Source organism: Triticum aestivum, chromosome 2A (genome assembly GCF_018294505.1).
Source record: "Triticum aestivum cultivar Chinese Spring chromosome 2A, IWGSC CS RefSeq v2.1, whole genome shotgun sequence".
Taxonomy (NCBI): domain Eukaryota; kingdom Viridiplantae; phylum Streptophyta; class Magnoliopsida; order Poales; family Poaceae; genus Triticum; species Triticum aestivum.
Genome location: NC_057797.1, coordinates 87,016,070 through 87,042,021, shown reverse-complemented (window position 1 = coordinate 87,042,021; position 25,952 = coordinate 87,016,070). Strand labels below are relative to the sequence as shown.

At 44.2% G+C, this 25,952-nt stretch overlaps 2 protein-coding genes across 2 annotated transcripts; both read left to right on the top strand.

The window, feature by feature from the left end:
• The first annotated feature begins 11,581 nt into the window (after positions 1-11,581).
• On the top strand, positions 11,582-19,776 carry LOC123187704 (uncharacterized). The gene is made up of 3 exons (XM_044599620.1): positions 11,582-12,038; positions 16,872-19,017; positions 19,209-19,776. The coding sequence occupies exons 1-3, from the start codon at positions 11,899-11,901 to the stop codon at positions 19,629-19,631; spliced, it is 2,709 nt and encodes a 902-aa protein (XP_044455555.1). The 5' UTR covers positions 11,582-11,898; the 3' UTR covers positions 19,632-19,776.
• A 1,086-nt stretch (positions 19,777-20,862) lies between these two features.
• LOC123187700 (protein SSUH2 homolog) lies at positions 20,863-25,933 on the top strand. The gene is made up of 7 exons (XM_044599617.1): positions 20,863-21,143; positions 21,223-21,462; positions 21,543-21,612; positions 22,121-22,452; positions 23,905-24,046; positions 24,336-24,461; positions 25,293-25,933. Exons 1-7 carry the CDS (start codon positions 21,065-21,067, stop codon positions 25,672-25,674), a joined length of 1,371 nt encoding a protein of 456 aa, XP_044455552.1. The 5' UTR covers positions 20,863-21,064; the 3' UTR covers positions 25,675-25,933.
• The last annotated feature ends 19 nt before the right edge of the window (positions 25,934-25,952 follow it).

Here is a 25,952-nt window from a genome sequence, read left to right as displayed (position 1 = left end):
GCAGAAGAAATTAGTTCTTTTTCTTCACCACCCACATCTGAAGGGGTGGTAAAGATCTTATGAGAATGGTGGCAAAGAGGCCAAAACATTTCGTTTCACATAAGAGGGGTTAGGGTAAGCATATGAATAAGCAGAGAAATTCTTCGAGGACTTATGAACATAGTGATTAGAAGAATAATGTTCATATTCATAGCCCTTGGCTCTTCCCTACGAAACAGAGTTGTTAGCACGATGATGTTCATATGAGGAATTTGATCCTTTTGAGGAATCTGATCCACATGAGGAATTTGGTCCGTAAGAGGACTTGGATCCATATGAGGAATTTGGTCCATATGAAGAATTTGATCTGGGGTTCCTATTCTTCACAGGTGGTGTCATGAGGACATTCACCTGAAGACTTTCAAGGCGCCTTTTGGGAACCTAGATTTTCTTCATAGGGGGGCCGTTCCTGCAGTTAGTGCCAACATATCTAGCAAATACTTCACCATTCTGATTTTTGAACAGTTTATAGTTGGAGTCAAATGACTCATCAGAAGAATGAGAAGATTCACATGTAAATCCAGATAAATTAGATGGATCAACTGGAGGTCCCTTTGCAGCAACCCATGAGGTTTTGCGGGTACTGCTCAGGCTTCCAATATGTACCATCAGCATTGAGTTTCCTCTCAAAGGCAATACCCTCTTTCCTAGGGTTCCTGTTGAGGATCTGCTTTTTAAGCACATCACAAAGAGTCTGATGCCCTTTGAGGCTTTTGTACATTCCTGTCATGTACAATTCCTTCAGCCCTGCATCGTCAGTGATACTAGCAATGTCCTCAGATGAGGAATTAGTGACAGCAGAGGCAGGTGAAGAATTTGTAGCATTTGAACATTCAGGTGAAGAATTAGCAGATTCACGTTCAATGCATTTCAAACATGGAGGAACAAATTCTTCCTGAGCAGCGCTGATTTGTTGAGCAAGTAATGAATCGTGCTCCTTCTGAAGATCTTCATAACTCACTCTTAGCTTCTCAAGATCTTGCTTTCTTTGAAGAAATTCATAAGAAAGCTTCTCATGATCAGATAAGAGAGTGTTATGATGACCTTGAAGGTTGTCAAACCTGGTCTGAAGTCTCTGAAGATTTTCAGTCAAGGTTTTAGTGCGATCCATTTCCTCACCCAACATATCATCACTTTTGTCTAGCATATTTTGAACCTTTTCAAAAGCCCTTTGTTGTTTAACAGCAATCTTAGCAAGTTTAGAGTAGCTGGGCTTGAGATTCTTATCAGATTCATTCTCACTAGATTTAGAGGAGGTATATTTTTGTACCTTGGCACCCTTTGCCATGAAGTAGTAGGTGGGAGCGTAGTCATCATTGTCTTCATCAACCTTGTTGGTGAGGTCATTTTCTTCAGAGTTGAAGATAGACTTGCTGACAAAAGCAGTAGCGAGGGCTAGGCTCGCCACACCAGACTCGGAGTCCTCAGATGCCTCCTCTTCCTCTTGTTCCTCAGATTCAGCTTCAGAGTCCATTTCCTTGCCAATGAATGCCCGAGCCTTCTTGGAGCTGCTCTTCTTGTGAGATGAAGACTTTGAGGATCTTGATGATGAAGATTTTGAGGATTTCTTCTTTTTCTTCGCATCATCAGAACTGTAATCCTTGTACTTCTTCTTCTTCTTTGATTCCTTTTCCCACTAAGGACAATCTTGAATGTAGTGTCCAGATTTCTTGCACTTGTGACAAAGCCTCTTCTTGTAGTCACTGGATGAGGAATCATTGCTCCTTGAGGGTCTTCCAAAGCGACCACGTCTTGAGAACTTCTGGAATTTCTTCACGAGCAGTGCTAGCTCATGGCTCAGTTCTTCAGGGTCACCAAGGCTGCTACCAGAGTCTTCATCTTCGGACTCAGATACTGCCTTGGCCTTCAGTGCACGTGATCTGCCATAGCTCGAACCATAGAGATCTCTCTTTTCAGCAAGATGGAACTCATGAGTATTTAGCCTCTCGAGGATATCAGCGGGATCAAGTGACTTGTAATCAGCACGTTCTTGTATCATACATGCCAGAGTATCAAATGAGGAATCAAGCGATCTCAATAATTTCTTCACCACCTCATGATCAGTGATGTCAGTGGCACCAAGCGCTTGAAGCTCATTTGAGATGTCAGTGAGGCGATCGAAGGTTTGTTGAACATTTTCATTGTCGAGTCTTTTGAAGTGGTTGAAGAGATTGCGAAGAACATCAACTCGAGAGTCACGCTGAGTTGAAACTCCTTCATTCACTTTGAACAGCCTATCCCAGATAAGCTTAGCAGTTTCCAAAGCACTCACTCTTCCATACTGTCCTTTGCTCAGATGGCCACATATGATATTCTTTGCTTGAGAGTCGAGTTGCTTGAATCTCTTCACGTCGGTAGCGTTCAGTGAGGGTGAGACAAAAGGAACACCATTCTCCACAACATACCAGAGAACATTATCAATTGCCTCAAGATGCATTCACATCTTATTCTTCCAGTAGGGGTAGTCCATCCCATCGAAGGTAGGACACCCAGCAGAGACCTTGATCATACCTGCGGTCGACATAACTAAAACTCCAGGCGGTTAAACAAAAATCACACAAAACAAGGGAGTACCTTGCTCTGATACCAATTGAAAGTGCGTTATATCGACTAGAGGGGGGTGAATAGGCGATTTTTATGAATTCTTCACTGAGGAATTTGCTAGTGAGGAAATTCCTTAGCGAAGAACTACTTGCAGCGGAATAAGTACTCAGAAGTAAACATAATAGAAGACAAGCATAGTCATCATGATGAAATGAAGACAAGCACAGAGTACAGAAAGCGTAATCACAGGATAGCCCAGGATGAAGACAAACAGACTAGAGAAATTGAACTAAGGAAATTGAGAAAGTCTTCAAACACAGATATGACAAGCACACAACACAGTAATGAGGAAATGAAAGAGTTGAGGAAATAGAACCAGTTGGCTTGGTGAAGACAATGATTTGGTAGACCAGTTCCAACTGTTGTCTCAGTTGTACATCTGGTTGGAGCGGCTGGGTATTTAAACCTAAGGACACACAGTCCTCACTGTATTCTCCTTGAACTAAGGTCACACAGACCTCGTCCAATCACTCGTGGTAAGTCTTCAGGTGACTTCCGAACCTTCACAGACTCGGTCACTCGGCGATCCACAATTCCTCTTGGATGCTCTAGACCATGACGCCTAACCGTCTAGAAGAAGCACAGTCTTCAAAGGTAACAAGCGTCGGATCCACGCAGGATCAATCTCTTCAGTGATGCTCAATCACTTTGGGTTTGTAGGTGTTTGGGTTTGGGTTTTCCTCACTCGATGATTTTCGCTCAAAGTCCTCGGAGGATGGGATGCTCTCAATTGACAAGTGTCAGTTTCTCTCAGAGCATCCAACCAGCTAGTGGTTGTAGGGGGCGGCTATTTATAGCCTAGGGAGCAGCCCGACATGATAAGACATAAATGCCCTTCAATGATATGACCGTTAGGTGGATAAGATATTTTGGGACAGCTGGCGCGTAGCACAGCAACGATCGGAAATTTGAGGTACAAATTCCTCATGGCTATCATGTTCCTCACTGTGTAGGCGATCCGCGCTGGCGAATTCCTAACTCCTTAGTCAGTACAAATTCCTCAGAGACCAGAAGAACTTCGTCTCTGTCACTGAAGAATATGACTGAACTGTATGAGATTTCCAAAGGCTTCACTCGAAGGGATTGGTAGGTGTAGGGTTTTGAGTTGAGCATCACATGGAAATTTTTCCTTAGTATTTCCTCGACCCCCTTTAACAGTACGGTGTTTCCTATGACTCAAGAAATAGAAAATGAAACTACGAAAACAAAAGTCTTCACGCTTCATGTTCCACGAATGAATACCAAGTCTTCAAGGTTACACCAATTTCTTCACTTTCAAAGTCTTCGGAAAGTCTTCAGAATATCAAAGTCTTCAGTCGAAGAACTTCATTTTTAGGGGTCGACTTTCTCTGTAAATATCAAACTCCTCATAGACTTATAGACCTGTGTACACTCATAAACACATTAGTCCCTTAACCTATAAGTCTTCAATACACCAAAATCACTAAGGGGCACTAGATGCACTTACACAGTGATTGAAGAATTTTGTCAATGACACTATCATCTGGAAGATTAACTCCCAGTTGAATCAAGTGATTGTTATACCCAGACATTTTGAGTATATGTTCACTGACAGAACTATTCTCCTCCATCTTGCAGCTGTAGAACTTATTGGAGACTTCATATCTCTCAATCCGGGCATTTGCTTGGAATATTAACTTCAACTCCTAGAACATCTCATATGCTCCATGACATTCAAAACGTCGTTGAAGTCCCGGTTCTAAGCCGTAAAGCATGGCACACTGAACTATCAAGTAGTCACCAGCTTTGCTCTGCCAGACGTTCACAACGTCCGGCGTTGCTCCTGCGGCGGGTCTTGCACCTAGTGGTGCTTCCAGGACGTAATTCTTCTGTGCAACAATGAGGATAATCCTCAAGTTACGGACCCAGCCCATGTAATTGCTTCCATCATCTTTCAACTTAGCTTTCTCAAGGAACGCATTAAAATTCTACGGAACAACAGCACGGGCCATCTATCTACAACAACATAGACATGCAAAATACTATCAGGTACTAAGTTCATGATAAATTAAAGTTCAATTAATCATATTACTTAAGAACTCCCACTTAGATAGACATCCCTCTAATCATCTAAGTGATCACATGATCCAAATCAACTAAACCATGTCCGATCATCATGTGAGATGGAGTAGCTTTCAATGGTGAACATCACTATGTTGATCATATCTACTATATGATTCATGCTCGACCTTTCGGTCTCAGTGTTCCGAGGCCATATCTGCATATGCTAGGCTCGTCAAGTTTAACCCGAGTATTCTGCATGTGCAAAACTGGCTTGCACCCGTTGTATTTGAACGTAGAGCTTATCACACCCGATCATCACGTGGTGTCTCGGCACGACGAACTTTCGCAATGGTGCATACTCAGGGAGAACACTTATACCTTGAAATTTAGTGAGAGGTCATCTTCTAATGCTACCATCGATCTAAGCAAAGTAAGATGCATAAAAGATAAACATCACATGCAATCAATATAAGTGATATGATATGGCCATCATCATCTTGTGCCTTTGATCTCCATCTCCAAAGCACCGTCATGATCACCATCGTCATCAGCGTGACACCTTGATCTCCATCGTAGCATCGTTGTCGTCTCACCAACTATTGTTTCTATGACTATTGCTACCACTTAGTGATAAAGTAAAAATAATTACAGGGCGATTGCATTGCATACAATAAAGTGACAACCATATGGCTCCTGCCAGTTGCCGATAACTCTGTTACAAAACATGATCATCTCATACAATAAAATTTAGCATCATGTCTTGACCATATCACATCACAGCTTGCCCTGCAAAAACAAGTTAGACGTCCTCTACTTTGTTGTTGCAAGTTTTACGTGGCTGCTATGGGCTGGGCAAGAACCGTTCTTACCTATGCAGCAAACCCACAACGATATTTCGTCAAGTATGTATTGTTTTAACCTTCACAAGGATCGGGCGTAGCCACACTCGATTCAACTAAAGTTGGAGAAACTGACACCCGCCAGCCACCTGTGTGCGAAGCACGTCGGTAGAACCAGTCTCGCGTAAGCGTACGCGTAATGTCGGTCCAGGCTGCTTCATCCAACAATACCGCTGAATCAAAGTGTGACATGTTGGTAAGAAGTATGACTTGTATCACCCACAACTCACTTGTGTTCTACTCGTGCATATAACATCTACAAATAAACCTGGCTCGGATGCCACTATTGGGTAATGTAGTAATTTCAAAAAAATTCCTACGCACACGCAAGATCATGGTGATGCATATCAACGAGAGGGGAGAGTGTTGTCTACGTACCCTCATAGACCGTAAGAGGAAGCATTATGACAACACGGTTGATGTAGTCGTAGATCCGACCGATCCAAGTATAGAACGCACGGTACCTCCGAGTTCAGCACACGTTCAGCTCGGTGACGTCCCACAAACTCACGATCCAGCAGAGCTTTGAGGGAGAGTTCCGTCAGCACGACGGCGTGATGATGATGATGATGATAATGATGATGATGCTACCGACACAGGGCTTCGCCTAAGCACCGCTACGATATTACCGAGGTGGATTATGGTGAAGGGGGGCACCGCACACGGCTAAAAGATCAACTGATCAACTTGTGTGTCTATGGGGTCCCCCTCCCCTGTATATAAAGGAGTGGAGGAGGGGGGAGGGCCGGCCCTTCCTAGGCGCGCCCCAAGGGGAGTCCTACTCCCACCGGGAGTAGGACTCCAACCCTTCCAAGGGTAGGAGTAGGAGAGAGGGAAGGAGGAGAGAGGGGGAAGGAAAGGGGGCGCCGCCCCCTCCTTGTCCAATTCGGACTAGAGGGGGAGGGGCACGCGGCCTGCCCTGGCCGCCCCTCCTCTTCTCCACTAAGGCCCAATAGACCCATTACACTCCCCGGGGGGTTCCGGTAACCCCCTGGTACTCCGGTATTTGTCCGAACTTGCCCAGAACCCTTCCAAAGTCCAAACATAGTCATCCAATATATCAATCTTTATGTCTCGACCATTTCGAGACTCCTCGTCATGTCCGTGATCATATCCAGGACTCCGAGCTACCTTCGGTACATCAAAACACATAAACTCATAATACCAATCATCACTGAACGTTAAGCGTGCAGACCCTACGGGTTCGAGAACTATGTAGACATGACCGAGACACGTCTTTGGTCAATAACCAATAGCGGAACCTGGATGCTCATATTGGCTTGGCTCCCACATATTCTACGAAGATCTTTATCGGTCAAACTGCATAACAAAATACGTTGTTCCCTTTGTCATCGGTATGTTACTTGCCCGAGATTCGATCGTCGGTATCTCAATACCTAGTTCAATCTCATTACTGGCAAGTCTCTTTACTCGTTCCGTAATGCATCATCCGACAACTAACTCATTAGTTACAATGCTTGCAAGGCTTATAGTGATGTGCATTACCGAGAGGGCCCAGAGATACCTCTCCGACAATCGGAGTGACAAATCCTAATCTCGATCTATGCCAACTCAACAAGTACCATCGGAGACACCTGTAGAGCACCTTTATAAACACCCAGTTACGTTGTGACGTTTGGTAGCACACAATGTGTTCCTCTGGTAATCTGGAGTTGCATAATCTCATAGTAATAGGAACATGTATAAGTCATGAAGAAAGCAATAGTAGTAAACTAAATGATCAAGTGCTAAGCTAACGGAATGGATCAAGTCAATCACATAATTCTCCTAATGATGTGATCCCGTTAATCAAATGACAACTCATATCTATGGCTAGGAAACTCAACCATCTTTGATCAACGAGCTAGTCAAGTAGAGGCATACTAGTGACATTATGTTTGTCTATGTATTTACACATGTATTATGTTTCCGGTTAATACAATTCTAGCATGAATAATAAACATTTATCATGATATGAGGAAATAAATAATAACTTTATTATTGTCTCTAGGGCATATTTCCTTCACAAGACTCACAGCCAACAAGTTCTCAATTAGCTTACTAACACCTTCTAGAATATCTCTAGATGAAGAGATTCTTTCGCGAGAAGCAATTTGATGGACAATTATAATCCTAAGGTCTAGTAACATATAAGATGACAAGGGTATCCCCTACGAAAGCATTTCAGTGGCACCTATTGCCCAAAAAACCACCTATCAAGACACATTTCATCTAATTTGGCCCATATTGCCTAAGATAACTAATTAAAAAAACAAGTGGCAAATTTAATTAGGATTAAATTAGCACTTGCAAACTAAATACTTGTATCAAAACCAATATCTAGCAGATCACGGTGCCAACTACCAAAGCATTTCAACTAAATTGGCACCTACATTTTGCAAAAAATAACTTATTACAGATCGAGATTGAGAGATGAGCATGTGCTGACGAGGAGAGGGATGGCATGGTGACCTCGGTCGGGGGTGCTAATGAGGGGAAGGCCGGTGACTTTCCTACGAGAGGGGGCGACGACAGTGGCCGGCGAGGGGATCGAGGGCGGTGGGCCAAAGGCGCCCGACTAGAGCTCGCGGGCGGCGACAGAGTGGGCGGCGAGAGGGGGGAGCATTACCTGCGGCGGCGGTGGCGCGCGGTGACGAAGGAGAAACCCTAACCGCAGCTGCCGGCATCGGGCGGAGGGGGACGATTAAGAGATGAGCGTCCGGGGGGTCGGGTCGCGTGTTTTGTTTTGCTGTAGCAGTAGCGCGGCTACAGGGAGCGCGCTACTGCTAAGCCCAATATCAGTAGCGCTTTGTCCAGAAAAAACGCTACGGCTACGGCTAAGCATGTAAAAACATTAAAAATATACATTGGTCATCATTGACCTTTTTGTGTAGAATCTAAATAGTCAAAATGAATCCTCACCGTACTTGTATAGGCACAGGTGAAGACTCATATTGCAGCCACAAATCCTACACATACAGTTCAATGAAGACCAAGTGCTCGAGATAGTTTGAGAAGTAACATATTTAAGGTGGTAAACACCTTGTTCGCTTAGCAGTATGGGACTAAACTTAATTAGTTGCAAGAGGGGATGATACTTAGCAGCAACGAGTTTTGAAGAAAAACGCTGCTACTAAGTACTTTAGCAGTAGCGCATCCATTAGAAGGGCGCTACTACTATATATAGCCTGGAGGCAACGCCGTGGCAATTGTAGTAGTAGCGCTCGTTTCACCTAGAGCGCTACTGCTACTGCGCTATTAGTAGCGCGGTCTTATGAATCTCGCTACTGCTAATTAGCAGTAGCATTTTTTTTAAACCTCGCTGCTGCTAAAATTCTGTGTATAAGGTTTTCCCTAGTAGTGTGATGGTTTTCCCGCAGAATTTTATCAGAATTTCTGGGATATCATCAAGGCTGACCTTCTAGAGTTGTTTAAGTGTCTTCATGCCGATCAACTTGACCTATTTAGGCTAAATTTTGGCGAGATTGTTTTGTTGCTGAAAATTAAGGAGGCCGCCGGATCCAACAGTTCAGACCCATATGCCTCATTAACGTCAGCTTCAAGATTTTGACCAATGTAGCTACAAATAGGTTAAACTCGATAGTTGACCATGTTGTCCGGCCATCTCAAACGGCCTTCATGCAAGGAAGGAATATACTAGATGGTGTAGTTATCCTTCATGAGACCGTCCACGAGATGCACCGAAAAATATGAGTGGGGTGGTATTCAAAATTGACTTTGAAAAAGCCTATGATAAGGTCAAGTGGTCTTTTCTCCAACAGGCCCTAAGGATGAAAGGTTTCTCTGATAAATGATGCAAGTGGATCCAAAATTTTGTAACTGGAGGTAGTGTGACCATCAAAGTCAATGATGATGTAGGTCATTACTTTCAGACAAAAAAAAGACTACGACAGGTGACCCCATGTCCCCAATGTTATTTAACATTGTTGTTGACATGCTGTCTATTCTGACTGAGCGCGCCAAGGAGGATGGACAGATTGTGGGAGTAGTGCCACACCTTATGGATGATGGACTCTCTATTTTGCAATATGTCGATGACACGATTCTTTTTATGAAACATGACCTAGACAAAGCTCGAAATCTGAAGCTATTACTTTCAGCGTTTGAGCAAATGTCGGGCCTCAAAATTAACTTTCATAAAAGCGAATTATTTTGCTTTGGAGAAGTCGTTGAGGCGATGGCCGATTATGCTGACTTGTTTGGTTGCGCACTTTGGCCAATTCCCGATTAAATATCTGAGAATACCGGTTCATTATCAGCGTCTCACCATTGCAGAGTGGAAGCATGTGGAGGAGCGTCTAGAGAAATAGTTGAGCAGTTGGAAAGGAAAACTGCTCTCAGTTGGTGGTCGGCTGGTTTTGATTAACTCCGTCCTCACAAACAAGGTTCTCTATATGCTTTCTTTCTTCCAACTCCCAAAAGGGGTCCTACAAAGACTAGACTACTTTAGATCCAAATTCTTTTGGCAAGGAGATGGTGAAAAGAAAAAATACAGGCTGGCCAAATGGAGCGTGGTTTGTAGGCCTAAAGACCAAGGTGGCCTTGGAATTCATGACCTGCAGGTCAAGAATGAGGCCCTCTCAGTAAATGGTTATTTTAACTTCTTACCGAGGATGGTGTTTGGCAAACATGTTGCGCAACAAGTATCTAGGCCAAAAGGCAGTATCACAGGCATATTGGAAACCTGGCGACTCACACTTTTGGGCTGGCCTAATGGCGGCAAAGAAACATCTCTTTCGCTTTGGGTCTTTCGCGATAAAGGACGGGTCGGAGATTCGTTTCTGGGAAGACATCTGGCTAGGCAATGCCAGTCTAAGAGACTATCCAACCTTATATAACATCGCTCGTGATAAGAATAATACTATTGCGCACGTGCTCGGTTCTTCCCCGCCGAATATTTCGTTCAGGCGAGATTTGATTGGCCCCCGACTTGTGTCATGGCATCATCTTTTATCCCGGCTGGATTCGATTAACCTGACACAAGGTCGGGATGTGTTTTGCTGGAACCTTACTATATCAGGGTCTTTCACAGTAGACTCTATGTACCGTGCACTCACGCATTTTGAGGTATCGACGAGTAATAATAAGAAAATTTGGAAGTCTAAGATTCCACTAAAAGTGAAATCTTCATGTGGTATCTTCGTAGGGGAGTTGTGTTAACCAAAGACAACCTCACACGGCGCAACTGGCATGGGAGTAAGAAGTGTTCTTTTTATACTCATGACGGGACAATCAAACACCTCTTTTTTCAATGCAAGTTTGCACGTTCTACGTGGTCAGTCATTCAAATAGCGTCAAATTTGCATCCGCCCACAAGTGTTGCCAATATTTTTGGTCATTGGTTGGACGATATTACAAATAGGTTTCAAACACTAATAAGGGTGGGAGCGTATGCCTTAATTTGGTCGCTTTGGCTATGTAGAAATGATTTGGTTTTTAATGACAAAAATGCTCTCCTCTATAGGTTATTTTCCGGTGTACGCACTCGCTACATACGTGGTCTATGCTACAACGGCCGGAGTACCAACCGCTGTTTATGGCGGTGTGTACGCAATTGGAGCAAGTGGCTACGGAGGTTTTTTCCCAACATGGGTGGCCGAAACCTACGGATTGATCCACCACCCTCTTCGACATAGGCATAATGTCGATCTAAAGAACTTTACTGTTGCCGATTTGTCGATTTTTATTTCATGAATTTTTGTCAGACTTCTGAATTTGGCCGTGTGCATCTTATTTATGCAGAGGCCGGATATTACTCATAATGCTTTGTATCCGTTTGATGCTACATTTTAAGATAATGAAGTCGCCTTTTATCGGAAAAAAAATGCATTCATCTGCATGAGACAGTGTGCAGAGCGGTGAAGCACGGCCGGGGCCCGTGGCTGCGGTGATTCAACAGCGGAATCAGAGTACCTTCACGCACGCATGCAGTGCGCGTCTGGTTTTCCTTCGTTTTCCACAGAGTTTACGCGGTAGCAATGAGCGAGGAACAGGAGGGCGCCTTTGGCGTTGCTGGCCCACCCCATTGACCGGGGCACCGACGCACTGTACAATTTTACTTGAATCAAAGGCCTTTATGTTCCAAGGAATCTACTTTACCCATTGTCATTCGGTGAAGCCATTTACACAAGTGTGATAAGTTTTCTTCTTCGAGCTTGAGCGGAGGTGCTAAAGGGGTCAATGGCCAACGGCGGAGGCGGAGGTGGGCGGTGAGCACCTTGTCCAGATAACAGCCGGCGGCGGCGCCGGGCAAGGCAAGGTTGCCGCACCGGAGAAATGGCTGAATCGCTTCGTTCTTGCCTTCGTGCTGATGGAGAGGCTGGGCAACGCGCTTGGCACACTGGCATTCACGTGGGCCACCGTCGTCCTGCTCGGCGGCTACGCCAGTGAACTCCACTCCGATGAAGATTTTATGTTCGCGACAATCTTAATTTTCTTAGAGGCCGCAAGGTATGTCTACACCGTATGCAGATTATTCCAATAGCAGGTGGTAGCATTTTTACGTTTTCTCGCAGCTACGCGGCAAGTCTGCAACGATCGAAATTGGTCCGCCTAGGGCACAGTTGCCTGAAAAAATTAGGGGAAGCGCCCGAAATCCATAGGTAGCCTCTCTTCTTTCTCCTCTGTCTCTGGACAGGCAATGTTCTTCTTCTTGGCGCTGCTCGCCTGCTCCCTATCTTCTTCTCCAGTTGATCTCTTCCTCCCCACCGACCGTGACGCCACGCCGAGCTGCACTATCCCCGCCTGCGACGAGCCCCTCGTCGGCGACGCCGCGTCCTGCCATGGCATCCAAAGGTCAAGCTCGGGTGCTGCCAAATCGGGGGGAATCAAAACGAAAAAGGCCCACACCGGAATCAGGGGACCCCCTTTCTCGTCTTCGACACCGGTTCCGTTCCTAGAAACTCCAGCTTGGTTCCATTTGCAACATTGACACACTCATCTTTTGAGACAAAAGGATTTAACTTTACAGAAATGCATATCTTTTTTAGAGCGTATGCTTAAGATAATCTGGAAACTACAACAGGCCGGGATACTTCAGACATTGTGTTGGGTCAGGGGAAACTATTTTTGACCAACACAAAATAACAAGTAAATATAGCACGACTCAACTACAAATTTGATGCCAGATTTTTTACCATGGCAAATTGAACGTTTTTACAGCAATTTATGTTTGTTGAGGATGACAAGTTTAGTTGGCAAGCATGTCAAATCTGCCTCGGTTCATTTTATTGCCAAGAAATTGCCATGCCTGCGAACTAAATTTGGCATCCTCGCGCCAACATAAATTGCCATAAAAACGTCGGATTTGTCACGCTTAAAAATTTGACGTTAGATTTTTAACAATACTGTAAATCTATTGGAGATGCTATTCACAGGAGGGCGGCAGGCGCGTAGCGTGAAAATTTGAGGAGTGATGCGCTGCCTAAGCAAGAAAGACTTCGTTTGGTAGTTCGAGTTCGGATCAGGATTAATCTTGCAATTGTGCCCTCCTTTTAGTGCATTTTTTAGATAAGCCTAAGTAATATACCAGAAGACATGTACTCCCTCCGTTTCTAAATATAAGTTCTTTTAAAGATTCTACTATAGACTACATACGGAGCAAAATGAGTGAACCTATACTCTAAAAGGCGTTTATATACATCCGAATGACATTCGGGTCTCTATAGCGAAATCTCTAGAAGGACTTATATTTAGAAACGGGGGGAGTAGTATAGAGCTTTACAATCTTCTCTTCAATGCACCTAGACTCTCTCACCCCCACCACGACTCTTTTTTCGAGGGAGAGCCTTCATGACGGTTTTTATTCATAAGGCAAACCGCTTACATCATTTGACAAGACACACACAAGAAATAAAGGAGGTTCCTCTTGCCAGACAAGAGGGCTAGACTCCGGTTTACTAGCTAGAACATGTGTCGCCATATTGGCTTCCCTAGGACAAAATTCATTTCCCAAAGAACTATCACTAACTCATGACAAAGGAAGAAACAGCCATCGTAGATCGCCGCCGCATGCCCAAGTGAGTGTCCATCGTTTTTCATGATCTCCACAATTTCCATGCAGTCAGAGTTCACCATGAGCATGTTGCACCCCATAGAATTAGCTAGTGAGAGGTTGTCCCTCAGGGCAATCGTCTCTGTCGTCGTTGCATCATTGACAACAACTAGTATTCGGTTGGAAGCAGACACAAGAAATAAAGGAGGTTCCTCTTGCCAGACAAGATGGCTAAACCCCGATTTACTAGCTAGAACATGTGCCGCCATACTGGCTTCCCTAGAAAAAAAATTCAAAAGAAATATTACTAACTCATGACAAAGGAAGAAATAATCATGTAGATCGTTGCCGCAGGCCCAAGTGAGTGTCCATTGTTTTTCATGATCTCCACAACTTTCATGCAGTCGGAGTTCACCATGAGCATGTTGCACCCCATAGAATTAGCTAGTGAGAGGTTGTCCCTCAGGGCAATCGCCGCTGGCGTCGTCGCGTCATTGACAACAACTAGTGTTCGGTTGGAAGTGGCCACAAAGTAGCCCCAATCATCTTTGAGAACTGCAGTAGTTCCTCCAGTTTTGTTCTCAACATCAAAAAATGCATGTCCATTGAGCTTTACATAATCGTCCTTCGGTCGAGTCCATCCAACAGGTGCACTATTTTTTCTTCTTCACCCATGAGAAGTTTGTTACCAGCGCAGATATTGCTTGAGAAGATCTAATGGGGAGTTGAACTCTCTCGCCATGACTAGCCTGTTGACGCTCCCACCAAACGTACCGGTATGTGGCGGCAATAAGATCAGCCCGGAGAACAGTTGGGAGGAGAGGCGCCGACGGTGAATTATCCAGCAATAGTTCTGCAAACAGTGAAGACCCTTCCCGATCAACAATACATTCAATATCCATGACATGGCCGAGGCCCAAGTGTTGCCAGATTTCGCAAACACGCGGGCACTGAAAAAACGCATGCCGAATACTTTCATAATCCATGCAGCATAACGGGCATCCCCTTTTGTTTGGATGTGTCGATTCACCAAGCCTCCATAACAGGGGATAGCACCTAAGAGAGAACGCCAAGAATGGATTTGCACCTGAGCAAGTACACTTAAAGACCATAAGATATTCTAGGTTGGGCTAGATGAGGGACCAAGTGGATTTGTTCTACTCAAATTCCTGCCATGTTGATGCCGACCTCACTGAAAACATGTCATTTATTGAACTGCCATGCAACAAAATCCTCTGTAACGTTCTGAGCTAGAGGGATTCGTAGAACCCGCTGAGCATCCATCAGCCAAAACAGGTCATTTACCAGCTCAGTGTCCCAAGAACGGTCACCCTCCACCATTAGCTCAAATACCTTCGTCACCACAAAATTGTTTCTTGTAGTCATAATCATCCTCAAAAGGCTGGAGGGGATCCAAGGGTCATCCCAGATATTAATTTTCCTGTCATTACGCTCCAAATATGTCGTCGCCTGAAGGTCTGGATATATAGCCACCAAATGCTTTGCCATGTATAAGAGCTGCCCTTTTTCAATTCACGGTTTAATAGATCTCCAGAAGGAAAGTACTTAGCTCAAAGGATTTTTGCACAAAGGGAATCGGGTTCACAAAGTAGCCTCTAGCATTGCTTAGAAAGGAAGGCTAAATTAAAACAGTGCAAGTCCCTATACCCCAGGCTACCTTCCTTTTGTGGAACACACATCTTTCACCATTGAAAACCAATGCATATGGTTCTTCTGGTTCTCATCTCCCAACCGGTACTAGAACATAGCAGTAGTGATCCCTTTACATACTCTCATGGGTAGCTTGAAAACAGACATTGCATATGATGGTAATGCTTGGACGACAACCTTGACCAAAACCTCCTTACTAACAAAAGGCAGTTTCTTTTTGCTCCAACCTCTCAATCGAGCACACACCCTGTCAATCATATATTGAAAACACTATGATCTATCAGCCCCTACAATCGGATGTAGACCAAGGTATTTTTCTATAATAGACCCTGCCATGATGTTCATGCCAAGGTATTTGGGTTTGTTACACCAACTATACTGTAGGGCCCCCCTTATAGTCATTCTGTAAAAAAGCAGGTTCCAAACTTTAGCCATAAACCTGAAGACCAACACTCTTTTAGGTATCTCTCGGGCTTGTGATTTGTATGGGCCGAGTAGGAACAAGTCGCCAAAGAAATAATTGGTGGCAAGTCGAGTTCGTGGCAACATTGCACGGCTATCAGACCTTCTTCTACCTCGCGCTGGTACTGTTTCTCTTCCTCCTTCAGCCGCTCTTGCTGCCACCAACCGATACCACCTGCTTTCGTCACCTATGGCTGAGATTTCTCTGGCGAGCCTGCACCACCCCGCACCCGAGTCACCAACCTCCGACTCGCCTTTGCCTGAGACATTCCGGCTATTGTTCGTTTCCGATCGAGGCCTTGCCAATGTCCCCAAGCCTTGCTACGCTCGTCCTGGGGCCACCGTCTGCGGCTTCGGTGCTGCATCTCGTCTCCTCCTTCCTTCTGCCCCAATTCAACCGACCCAAAATTGAAATCCAGGCAACTTATGTTTAGTTATCCTGGATTTGTATTATGGGGAAAGTTGTGGTTGAGCCCAGGTGCACTGCACCCCTTATCTAGGCACTACCGAAAAAGGCTTTCGCCCCGCTTTATAAATAAAGCATCCACCAAGCACAAAGTTCATAAGGTACCACTCGAAACACGAACACACCAAACGCCACCGCACGAAGGTCCAACATAGACGCACAAAACACAACACACACGCAACAATGGTTCAGCTGTGGGCACAGCACCACAAGCCCAACACAACACCCAAGGACGCACATACAATGCAAGAATTTTCTGCATCATGATCAATGCAAGAATTTTTCTCTATTTTGTTTCCCCCAAATAAAACAATATATGAACTTTAAACTTTGTAGGACAACAATACATTATAACTATGGTGTGGGAAAAACGTTCTTATTTTATCGTGCATTATAAATACTTGAAGTAATATTTATTACTTAAAATATATTATTTTGTATATTTATGCTAGACCAAAAAATCTGATAGTATTTTCACACATTGTAGTTCTAAAGTTATGTTGGCGTGTAGTTTGAAGTCCATATGTTGTTTCATTTGAGAGAAAGAAAAAAAAACTTTCATGTAGTAAGTTAGTTGGCTAGCACAAATCTCAAAGCAAAGTTGGAAGGTAAGGATATGGGGTGCAGTGTGCCTGGGTGTAGAAAAAAATACTCTCTTCTTTCATCTAATGATACCATATTCATATTTCAGGATGTTCAGCCGCGACAAGAACAGACTAGATTATCGACTGTTCTTTAATACCCGTGGAGCATTTAGGCCTCTTGGCTGGAGTGGACTGATTATAATTGCATGTTTTTGTGGTATTCTGGAAATCATCTGGAAGAAGTATCTGATCACTAGCATGATGATCTTAATGAGTCTAATACTAGTTGGACTTGTCCGATTATTGTCTGAGGTGTCACCAAGAGTATGGAATCAGATGCGTTATGCCGCATCAGTATGGAGCCCATTAGTTGCAATCATATTGCTAGCTCCCTCTATATCAGAACACAAATCAATGATTAAATGGGCAGTGTTTTCGGTACTACTTGTGGCAGTCCTCGTAGCAACAATAAGTAACCCACGCTTCACAAGAATCAGTAAACTAGTGGGCAGTGTTCTAGGCAGAAAACAAGAATTTTGGCGCAACGTCATTATAAACGTGTGCATGATTGCTGCTCTAGGTATGCTGGTGTACATGCTTAAGGATTATAAAAGATATACGATGATCACAATCGAAGTATGTGCACTAGTGATAGTGTCATTTGGCAACTTACAGATTCCAGCAGCAGTTGTGCGGGTCATTCTAGCATTAATTGGGCTTATACCACATGATACTAATGAGCCAGCATATGATGAAAGCTTGGTTGGCCAAAAAAACATTAAAGCGTCTCTAGGAATCTTCTATGGGATGGTGCTTGGACAAGGAACACTCTATGCTATGGCTTGCGTGTTTGAATTCTTTTCTTTCATCCCTCGAAGATCCCTCGTCCGCAGTGGTGGATTTAAAGGTCAGTGGGGAATGAAATCTGTCAATATGTATTACGCATATGCGTCAGAGAAATGCATGCAAGGGGGTGTGCTTGCTCCAAAGAAGATCAACCTCAGCACCTTTGCCATGGATTCTGTGAACTCGGATTCATCCAAGAATCAGTTCGCCGGGATACGAATGATGCACAACTTTCTGCAAAGTCAACCAACCAAGGCACAACTCCTTTCAAAACTCGCCACTTCTACCAAGACGATGGCCAGAATAATCAGAATGTTGGATTGGACAAGTCCAAAGGATACAGCTATCAGATTATATGCCGCAAAGGTCACTGCAGAGCTTGCAAATAACCTCCGTGCAGGCACTATCCCTGGTACAATGCAGCTTGTATCTGCACTTCTTGACGCTGATCGCAGACTGGAAAGAGGAAACCCACTCCTAGACACTGATGATGAACACGAGCGAAGACAAGATCCAGTTCTGAATACAGAAGATAGCAGAGAGGTGTCTGATAACCAATTCCAAACACAAGGTCAACTTCGGGACACTGATATCCTGCTGGAAACAGAAAGCAGATCAACCCAAGAAGTTGGCATGAACAAACAGAACTCGTGCGTGCTCAGATGCTGGCAGCATATTTCAGAATTCTGGTCAATACCCAAGGAACAGCTGCGGACAGACCACGATCTTCTACCGGCACTGGCCATGTCAATTATTGAAAGTCTTGCTGGTGTTGACCAGGACAACTGTGTGGAGATCAGCAAAGCAGCTGACCTCATCCCGAAGATCATAAGATTCACAATCTGCAGAAGTGACACGATGAATACCAAGGCACAACAAGAGATCCTGCTCAAATCATCACTGAAGGTGCTGCAAAGGCTCACAAGCATTGGCGGGGAACCCGGCATCACACTGCGGTACAAGATATCAAAACACCCCTTCCTATTGAGTAACCTCTCAGGTATCCTTGGAGACGACAAGAGCAGCCAGATATCGAGAAAGTTGGTGGCGGGAATCCTCAGAAACATTGCCGTTGATGAGAAAACAAGGCAGGAAATTGGTCGCTTCCAAACAATCATCACCAAGCTGATGCAGGCATTTCTCTACTCAGAAGGAACCATTAGTACCAATGATGATCACCTGTCACGGAAGGTCGCCGGGCAAGCATTGGCAATGCTGACAATACAAAGTGCCCAAAACTGTTTGGTTATATTGAAGGAGCCATGGTTCATGAAGGAACTCAAAATCTTGATCCATGATAAAAGGTACATATATGTGGCGGCAAGCCTGCTGCGTAATCTGTGCCTGCATGCTAGATCCGAGCTCAGAGAGTCAGACCTGAAGGAACTATCTCATACCTTGAGAGAGGTGAGCCCTGCTAATTCGAGCAACAAGTACACTAATAGAGATGCATAATAAAATTTACCATGTTTTGTATGTTCTTGTGCGCAAGGTTTCAGTAAAATTTTGATCTTTATTTTTTGCTCACTCATTTACCACTGGACTATAGATAGAGATACACGTCAATTTTTAACTGATAATGATACATCTCATTACAGGTGTTGGAAAGAATACTGGACGCGGATGGGGCAGAACTAGAGATCCTGATTGGGCTTAGTTCACAGATATGTAAAGTTATTCCTGAAGACTTTACCCGAGAACTAGACGCTGGTCAGATTAAGCAGAGATTTGCCAAGAGGCTTGTCGACACACTAAAAGCAAACATGAAACCTAGTGCTCATAGTCCTGGGATCAGGAGAGTGATACTCGAGCAAGTCATACACATGATGGAGTATAATTCTTGCTATGCAGATTGCTTCAACACATTCGGGATGACAGATGCACTGTCAATGGTAGAACAAACACCATCAAAGGCTGAGAACTACAGGCTTTTCTTGGGCGATGAAGGATTCATGGAGTACAGCATGCCTCTCTCCGATCTTGTGGCAAGAGCAAAAGAACTTATGGGTTTTGAGTTTTGACTGACTACGAGACACTAATAGATGGTAGTGGGACTTCCACTTTGCCTTTCTTGAATGAATGAAAAACTGTTGTGGCGAGAATAAAGGATTATCATATTGTTTAGAGATCTCTATTGTTTATTAGTCAGGCTGCAAGTGGGACACTTATTCATTTGTCTTCAAATGTTTGCGACATAATGTTATGGGTGATTTAAGTGATTAGTTTTCCAACTGGTTCCATAGATTCTCATAAGGTCGGCAGCGATACAAAACAGACGCTTGCGCTCAAGATAAATAGATAATGGTCATATGTTAAAAGCAAGTAAACAGGTCATCACAGTTGAAGAGAAGAAGATGTCATCATGTTACAGTAGAGATACCACAGGCGTCTTCCTAGTGATAAGTTTGAGGCATATGGTATGTTGCAAGAAAATCTAGTGCAAAATCTGCGTAAGAACCCAAATACCCAATACCGGTCTAAGTGTACTTCCATTTGTAGCTGCCGCAGGAGGATCAAATGAGTCCTTTATATTTGCATCACACTCCTAGTTGCGTGTCACTGTGATTACTTTCATCGACAGATGTTGGAAAGAGTGGATGAGGCGCAGGGGATAGAACTAGAACTACATGACTTAATCAGATTCCGCCCATGAAGATCTAAGATCATTTCTGAATATTCCGAGGAGGCACTGACTGAAGCAAGATAGTTTACAGTGAGAGCAGTAGGGAAAAAAAAGGTGTGGATAAGCTGATCGATGCACTGAATGAAGATACGATCGCCAAGTGTCTGTAATCCAGGAAAAATAATGAGGCAGATAACTGACCTTCAGCACATGGTGCGGTAGAATCCTCGCTGTAAACTATCCGGTGATTGCGATGACAAGAGCATGTCGAAGGTAGAAACAGTAGCATGACGCGGGTGGCGGCGCAGCCCACGGAGGCCACGGACTACGCCTCCCGCCTCTGACCCCACACGCCGCTGGCAGGAGCAGTGCAGCGACGGCGAGCACCACGCGAACAAGGCGGTGGCTCCGATGCCGTGCTGGTACGGCCGGCGGCGGCGATCTCCGGTGTGTCATCACGCGGCGGCAGCGGCAGCGAATGGGCTGGCACGGCCGCGGGCTTGGGCTCGCCACACGGCCCGTGGGCTTCTTTTGTTTTCTCAGCACACGTATGTTTCTGTCTGAAAATGTCGGACGTGCCTACTAAAAAAAAGTCGGATGTGCCAGCTAGGATGGCTGCCCGAGCGTCGTCTCCATCGCCGTCGACGCGTCGGGGACAGTGATTTGACGTGACAGACAGGGAGGAGTCAGTTCCCGGAGGGAGGACCTGACTCGCTTCCTTCGCGGCTAAGGCTGATGCGCAGGCTGTTATAATAATCCCAGCCATCCCCCCCGCCCAGCTGAGCCCAGCTCAATCCCAGTCCGCGGATCCAACCGGAGCGCCACCGTCCGATGACCATGGGGGCGGAGCGCGAGGCCGGCGAGGAGGAGGAGTCGCGGCGCCCCCTTCTCCCACCCTCTCCGTCGCCAGGTTCTCCCTCTGCCACCGAACCCACCGACCCCCCGCACATCTGATCTCGTCCCTTATTACGGTGTGGATTTCGTTTCAGCGGCGGAGCACCAGCAGCAGTACCAGCACCTGGGGCGGAGCAGCTCGTCGGCGCTGCGCGGGGGCGGGGGCGCGGAGGTCAGCGCCGCCGAGGTCAGGTCCGCCGCCTCCTTCTCCTCCTCCAACTACTACCCCTCGGCGCCCAATCCTCACCACGACGCCGTCGTCTACCCTCCGTCGATCCACAGCGCCGTCCTCTCCCCGTCCCCGTCGTCTGCTGCCACTCCTCCGCATACGCATGGTAATCCTCGCTGGTGCTTCTTCATTTCTACCAGTTTTGCCCCATTGTACTTGTGGCTAACAAACAACGGGTTCCAACAGCGCAAGGTTTGGCGATTGTTCCTCAAGGGCCGTACGGTGGTGATTACCAGCCTTCTCAGGGCGTCCCGAGGTGAGCGCTTCTTCTCAAAATTGTTTTAATGGCTGTGTTGCTGAGTGATAATATAGCGAGCAGACACAGTCCCGTAGTCATGAATGTTGTCAGCCTGGCTGCTAAGTTAACTTCCACATCTTGTTATGCACTGGGCTTCAGCTAAAATAATGCTGTAGGAATTTACTACATCAGTCATGGTGCTCGCTGTGGTCTGGTACGACCTGGCTAAAATTGGCCGAATATTTAGTATTGACATGATCTAATACAACAGTAACCCTTTTAGTTTAGCTTCCAAACTCAATATTCATTTGGTCAGTGTTTGGAGCTTAATGATGTAACTAGACTGGTCATATGTTCTATCTTGTATTTTGTATGGATGGTCAAGAAGAGGCAATATTTCCCTTCTGTCCTGTTATGTTGTTGCAAATTGTGCTTGTTTTCCTCAAACACGATGGTGGATCGTCTATCACCCCACTGAATTTTTCATATAAGATCACTCAACTGAATGATTGAATTTTTCCAACAGGGATGTACTGGATGAGGTGGAGATTCGGCATCTGCTAATTGAACATGTTGGACATCGATGTTGTTGGGGAAGCCGGCCTGGTCGCACATGGAAAATTACATCCATCGAGGACTGCAATGTATATGTTGGAACCTTGGAAACCTTTATCGAGGAAAGAGACACCATATTAAAGAAGGAACCCTACAATGGTGGGAAAATAGATGGAAGAGACAAGGGTGCTGTTCTTGGTGTGTGGGAACTAGATTTGAGGTCCGAGTTTCCAATGCTCTTTGTACCAGAGAAAGAAGTAATGGTCAAGATTCCTCATTCAGAAGTTACTGAAAAATGCTTAGGTATGACATTCACTTAACTGATCATGTAGTCACACATAATTGGCTTTCATAGGTTGTAGCCGTAATACAACATTTGTTTTGACTTTTTACTTGGTGAGGATAACATTTTTATGTACCTATTTTAGTAAGTAAAGTTCAGTATATAGACCTTTGCCCTAATATCTTTGTTTTGTTCCATGTAAGAAAATAACTTCTATTCTGTAGTAATTCCTTCAACTATGGTGTATCTTGTGTTTCCTTTATGTTGCCTTTGCATTTTATATTGTTCAGAGATCCTTTTAGGCATTGCAGTCTAAATGTTCGCATCGACCAAACTTTTCAAATTGTTTACCCAGGTCCCAGGTCCTATATCATGATTTTACCTTTATTTTTCCCTGTTATGTGTTATGTCAAGTAGAAGTCAGGGGTGTGGCCTTGAGCCCTACCGTTGGCCAGATGTGCCAAGGTGGCAGTGGAAATCGTCAATTAGCTAGAGATAGATTAGATTTCATTTTCTTGGAGATAAATAGAGACAAGAGTGTTCACTGTTGTTTAGTTCCAAGTTTATGAGTCCCGACCGCCAGCCAGCTATATATATAAAGTTAGGTACTGTGTGCAAACTATGCAAGTAATGTGAATTGTCTAACTTCTCCCTGGAGCTCCTTTTCCCCATGTATGGTTAAGCTCAGCCCAATCAAGCTGAGCGGCAGTCTTGGCTATCTTCCCAGCTGTAGTTACCCTGTTATGATGATCATCATAACATATGAGTTGAAAACGTCTACTTGTATGGCTGTCACAAGTATCTATTTACTATTTTTAGCATGTATTATAAGTGCTAATTCAACTCAAATACAGTTAGGAATCTCAAGCTACCTCACGACGGGAAGTTTCACAATCTGAAAGAAAACCTTTAGAAGAAAGTAACCCATAAATACACTTTTGGTTAGACATGACATAGGAACTGACAACTATCCAACTCATACTTCTAATGGGAACATTCATCTCTTGCACCACTAGTGTGACGTATTACCTTTGCTCATCTATTGTGTTGAAAAGAAATGGATATGATCCATATAGACTTGTTGAGTGATGTACAATATAAGTCTAAAAATATATAAACTGCTTAATATCATGTAGCCGCCTATAATCTTTGCCCACTAATCCTTATTGGCTGCAATAGCTGTAGAGTCAAGATGTTGTGTTCTCAAATCTAACTAGAAGAAATAAACAGGGGAACTTCATTCTAATTAAATATTTATAATCTGCTTATTACTGGAACCTTAACTAGTCTTGGCTCATTTTCAAGTTGTTGGGAATTAGGACTTAGCAAACCTTTAGCAAGTGTTCTTTTTTCTCATTAATCTTCTTTCATACTAGTATGTATATTTTAGCAAGGTAATATCATAGTTTGTCCGTCATTGCCTTTCTGATTTTGAGAAGTTCTCAATTTCTCTGATCTGATGTTTCTGACAGATTGCGAGGGTCGTGGAGAGGCACCATGTCCTACTTGCAATGCTGGTCAGCAGCACGGGTTTTACAAGGCAAATCAAATGACTCGGTGCAGTGTATGTCATGGCAGGGGTTTGCTCGCTCACCAAGATGGATCTGATTCAGTGTTAGTTCCACCTTTTTTTTTTGAGTTCTTCAATACGTAATTCACCTCAACTCAGAATACAAGTGTGCCATAAGAAGCTCGTTTATTGTCATAACATACACAAGTACTCCCTCCGTTCCGAATTACTTGTTGTAGGTATGGATGTATCTAGATGTATTTTAGTTTTAGATACATCCATTTCTGCGACGAGTAATTTAGAACGGAGGGAGTACATAACTAGGCTAACACATATACCACTTTTATTTCTGTTTCAGATATTGATCTGCTTGTATGTTTCCCTTTGTCACAGATGTGGGATGTGCAATGGTCAAGGAATGTTGCCCTGCATAGCATGTGCATCCCGGGGCCTAGTGACATGCCAGACATGTAATGGCTGTGGTTCCCTTCTTGCACAAAGCACTGCTCATGTTCGATGGTAATTTAATTCATATTTTTCCAAAGATGGTCCATCGGTTTTTATTGAGATAGTTAACCAGAGAATAGAGAACCAAAAGATTTGACCGTATACACTTAAACAGACGTGTTACTAGTAAATGCCTACATGGAGCCTATCATGTTGCTACAATGCTAACTATCACGGAAAACTGTTATAACAGTTCAGTAGTCTGTTATGGTTTTAAAAGCTTTGCTGAACATTCGAGATTTTAGTCCATGCTTTATTTTTTGTGTTCGGTTCAGTCCTAATATACTGCAAACTGTTGTACATAAAATATGTTTGACAGTTTATATGCTTTCTTTAGTAGTCTACTAGTAATAAAATTTTACTCTTCCCTTTGCTGAATGCACTCTTATCTACTCCCTCCGTTCCAAAATAGATGACTCAACTTTGTACTAACTTTATACAAAGTTGAGTCATCTATTTTGGAACGGAGGGAGTAGTAAGTAAAGCTTCAATAGATAAACTCCAGGGAGTCATAATTGCAGAACTAAGTGAGTCTTCATTTTTTAGTTTTTTATTTATGCCACATGTTTTATTTATCTGCAAATCAGTAGGGCAGTATGTATGAGAAAATCATGAGATATACTGCCTTGTGCAATTGTTTCCCTCATTAATCAAGAGCTTATGGTTTGTGATAATATTCACACCATAATTGGCAAGCTATGTTGATACTGCTTTGATAACTGAAGAAGAATTAATCTTTAATGGTTGTTTTAGTGGTTTGAACTTTGAAGGGACTACTTTGCATAGGTGTCTGTGTGGTCCCCTTTTCTTTTGGTCTGACTTGTAATTTCTTTCTATTTCCAGGAAGACGCTTACAGCGAGAAAAGTTAGTGCAACAACAGGAGCTGCTTCGGTCCCTGATGAAGTTTTCCACAGAGCGCAAGGGGTGCAACTATGCAACATACAGGCATATCAATGCACTCCTGCTTTCTTTGCCGATTCATACCCACTCAACCAGTTCTCGTCGGAGATTGCCGCTAGCCGGCTGCCAGTTCCACCATCCGCAAGAGTCATTTCGGAGAGACACATCATCTCAGTCGTGCCCGTGACCCGTGTCACAATGTCTCACCGTAAACGGTCTTTTAGCTTCTACGTCGTCGGCTATGGCAGGGATGTGTTCATACGGGACTATCCTTCGAAGTTTTGCTGGGGCCTTTGCCGTTGCTTCGAATGGTTGGGGAACTAGTTCATGTGTGAGCCGCCTTGTTTTGGTGTCCAATGTTCATAATATCAAAACTTGTAACTGCGGAGAGGCGGTGTGATTTCTGGTGTGTAACAGTAAAGATGTGCAACGTTATCTGTAGTGTTACAGTACAGAAGCTTCTGTATGTACATTTTGGGCTTGTGGATCATGTACAGCGGTACTGTACCGATTGTTTGATGTGTAGGAAATAATTCACATTTTGTTATGAGTAATAATAATGAGATATCCGATATCAACTGTCCATAATTGGTTCCCCTGAA

Bases quoted from the DNA above. Each gene is read 5' to 3' on its own strand.
- LOC123187704 (XM_044599620.1), top strand. From the start codon at position 11,899: ATGGAGAGGCTGGGCAACGCGCTTGGCACACTGGCATTCACGTGGGCC. The intron at 12,039-16,871 runs GTATGTCTACAC...TTCATATTTCAG, and splicing joins ATTTTCTTAGAGGCCGCAAG to GATGTTCAGCCGCGACAAGA. The intron at 19,018-19,208 runs GTGAGCCCTGCT...ATCTCATTACAG, and splicing joins TATCTCATACCTTGAGAGAG to GTGTTGGAAAGAATACTGGA.
- LOC123187700 (XM_044599617.1), top strand. From the start codon at position 21,065: ATGACCATGGGGGCGGAGCGCGAGGCCGGCGAGGAGGAGGAGTCGCGG. The intron at 21,613-22,120 runs GTGAGCGCTTCT...TTTTTCCAACAG, and splicing joins CCTTCTCAGGGCGTCCCGAG to GGATGTACTGGATGAGGTGG. The intron at 24,462-25,292 runs GTAATTTAATTC...TTCTATTTCCAG, and splicing joins AGCACTGCTCATGTTCGATG to GAAGACGCTTACAGCGAGAA.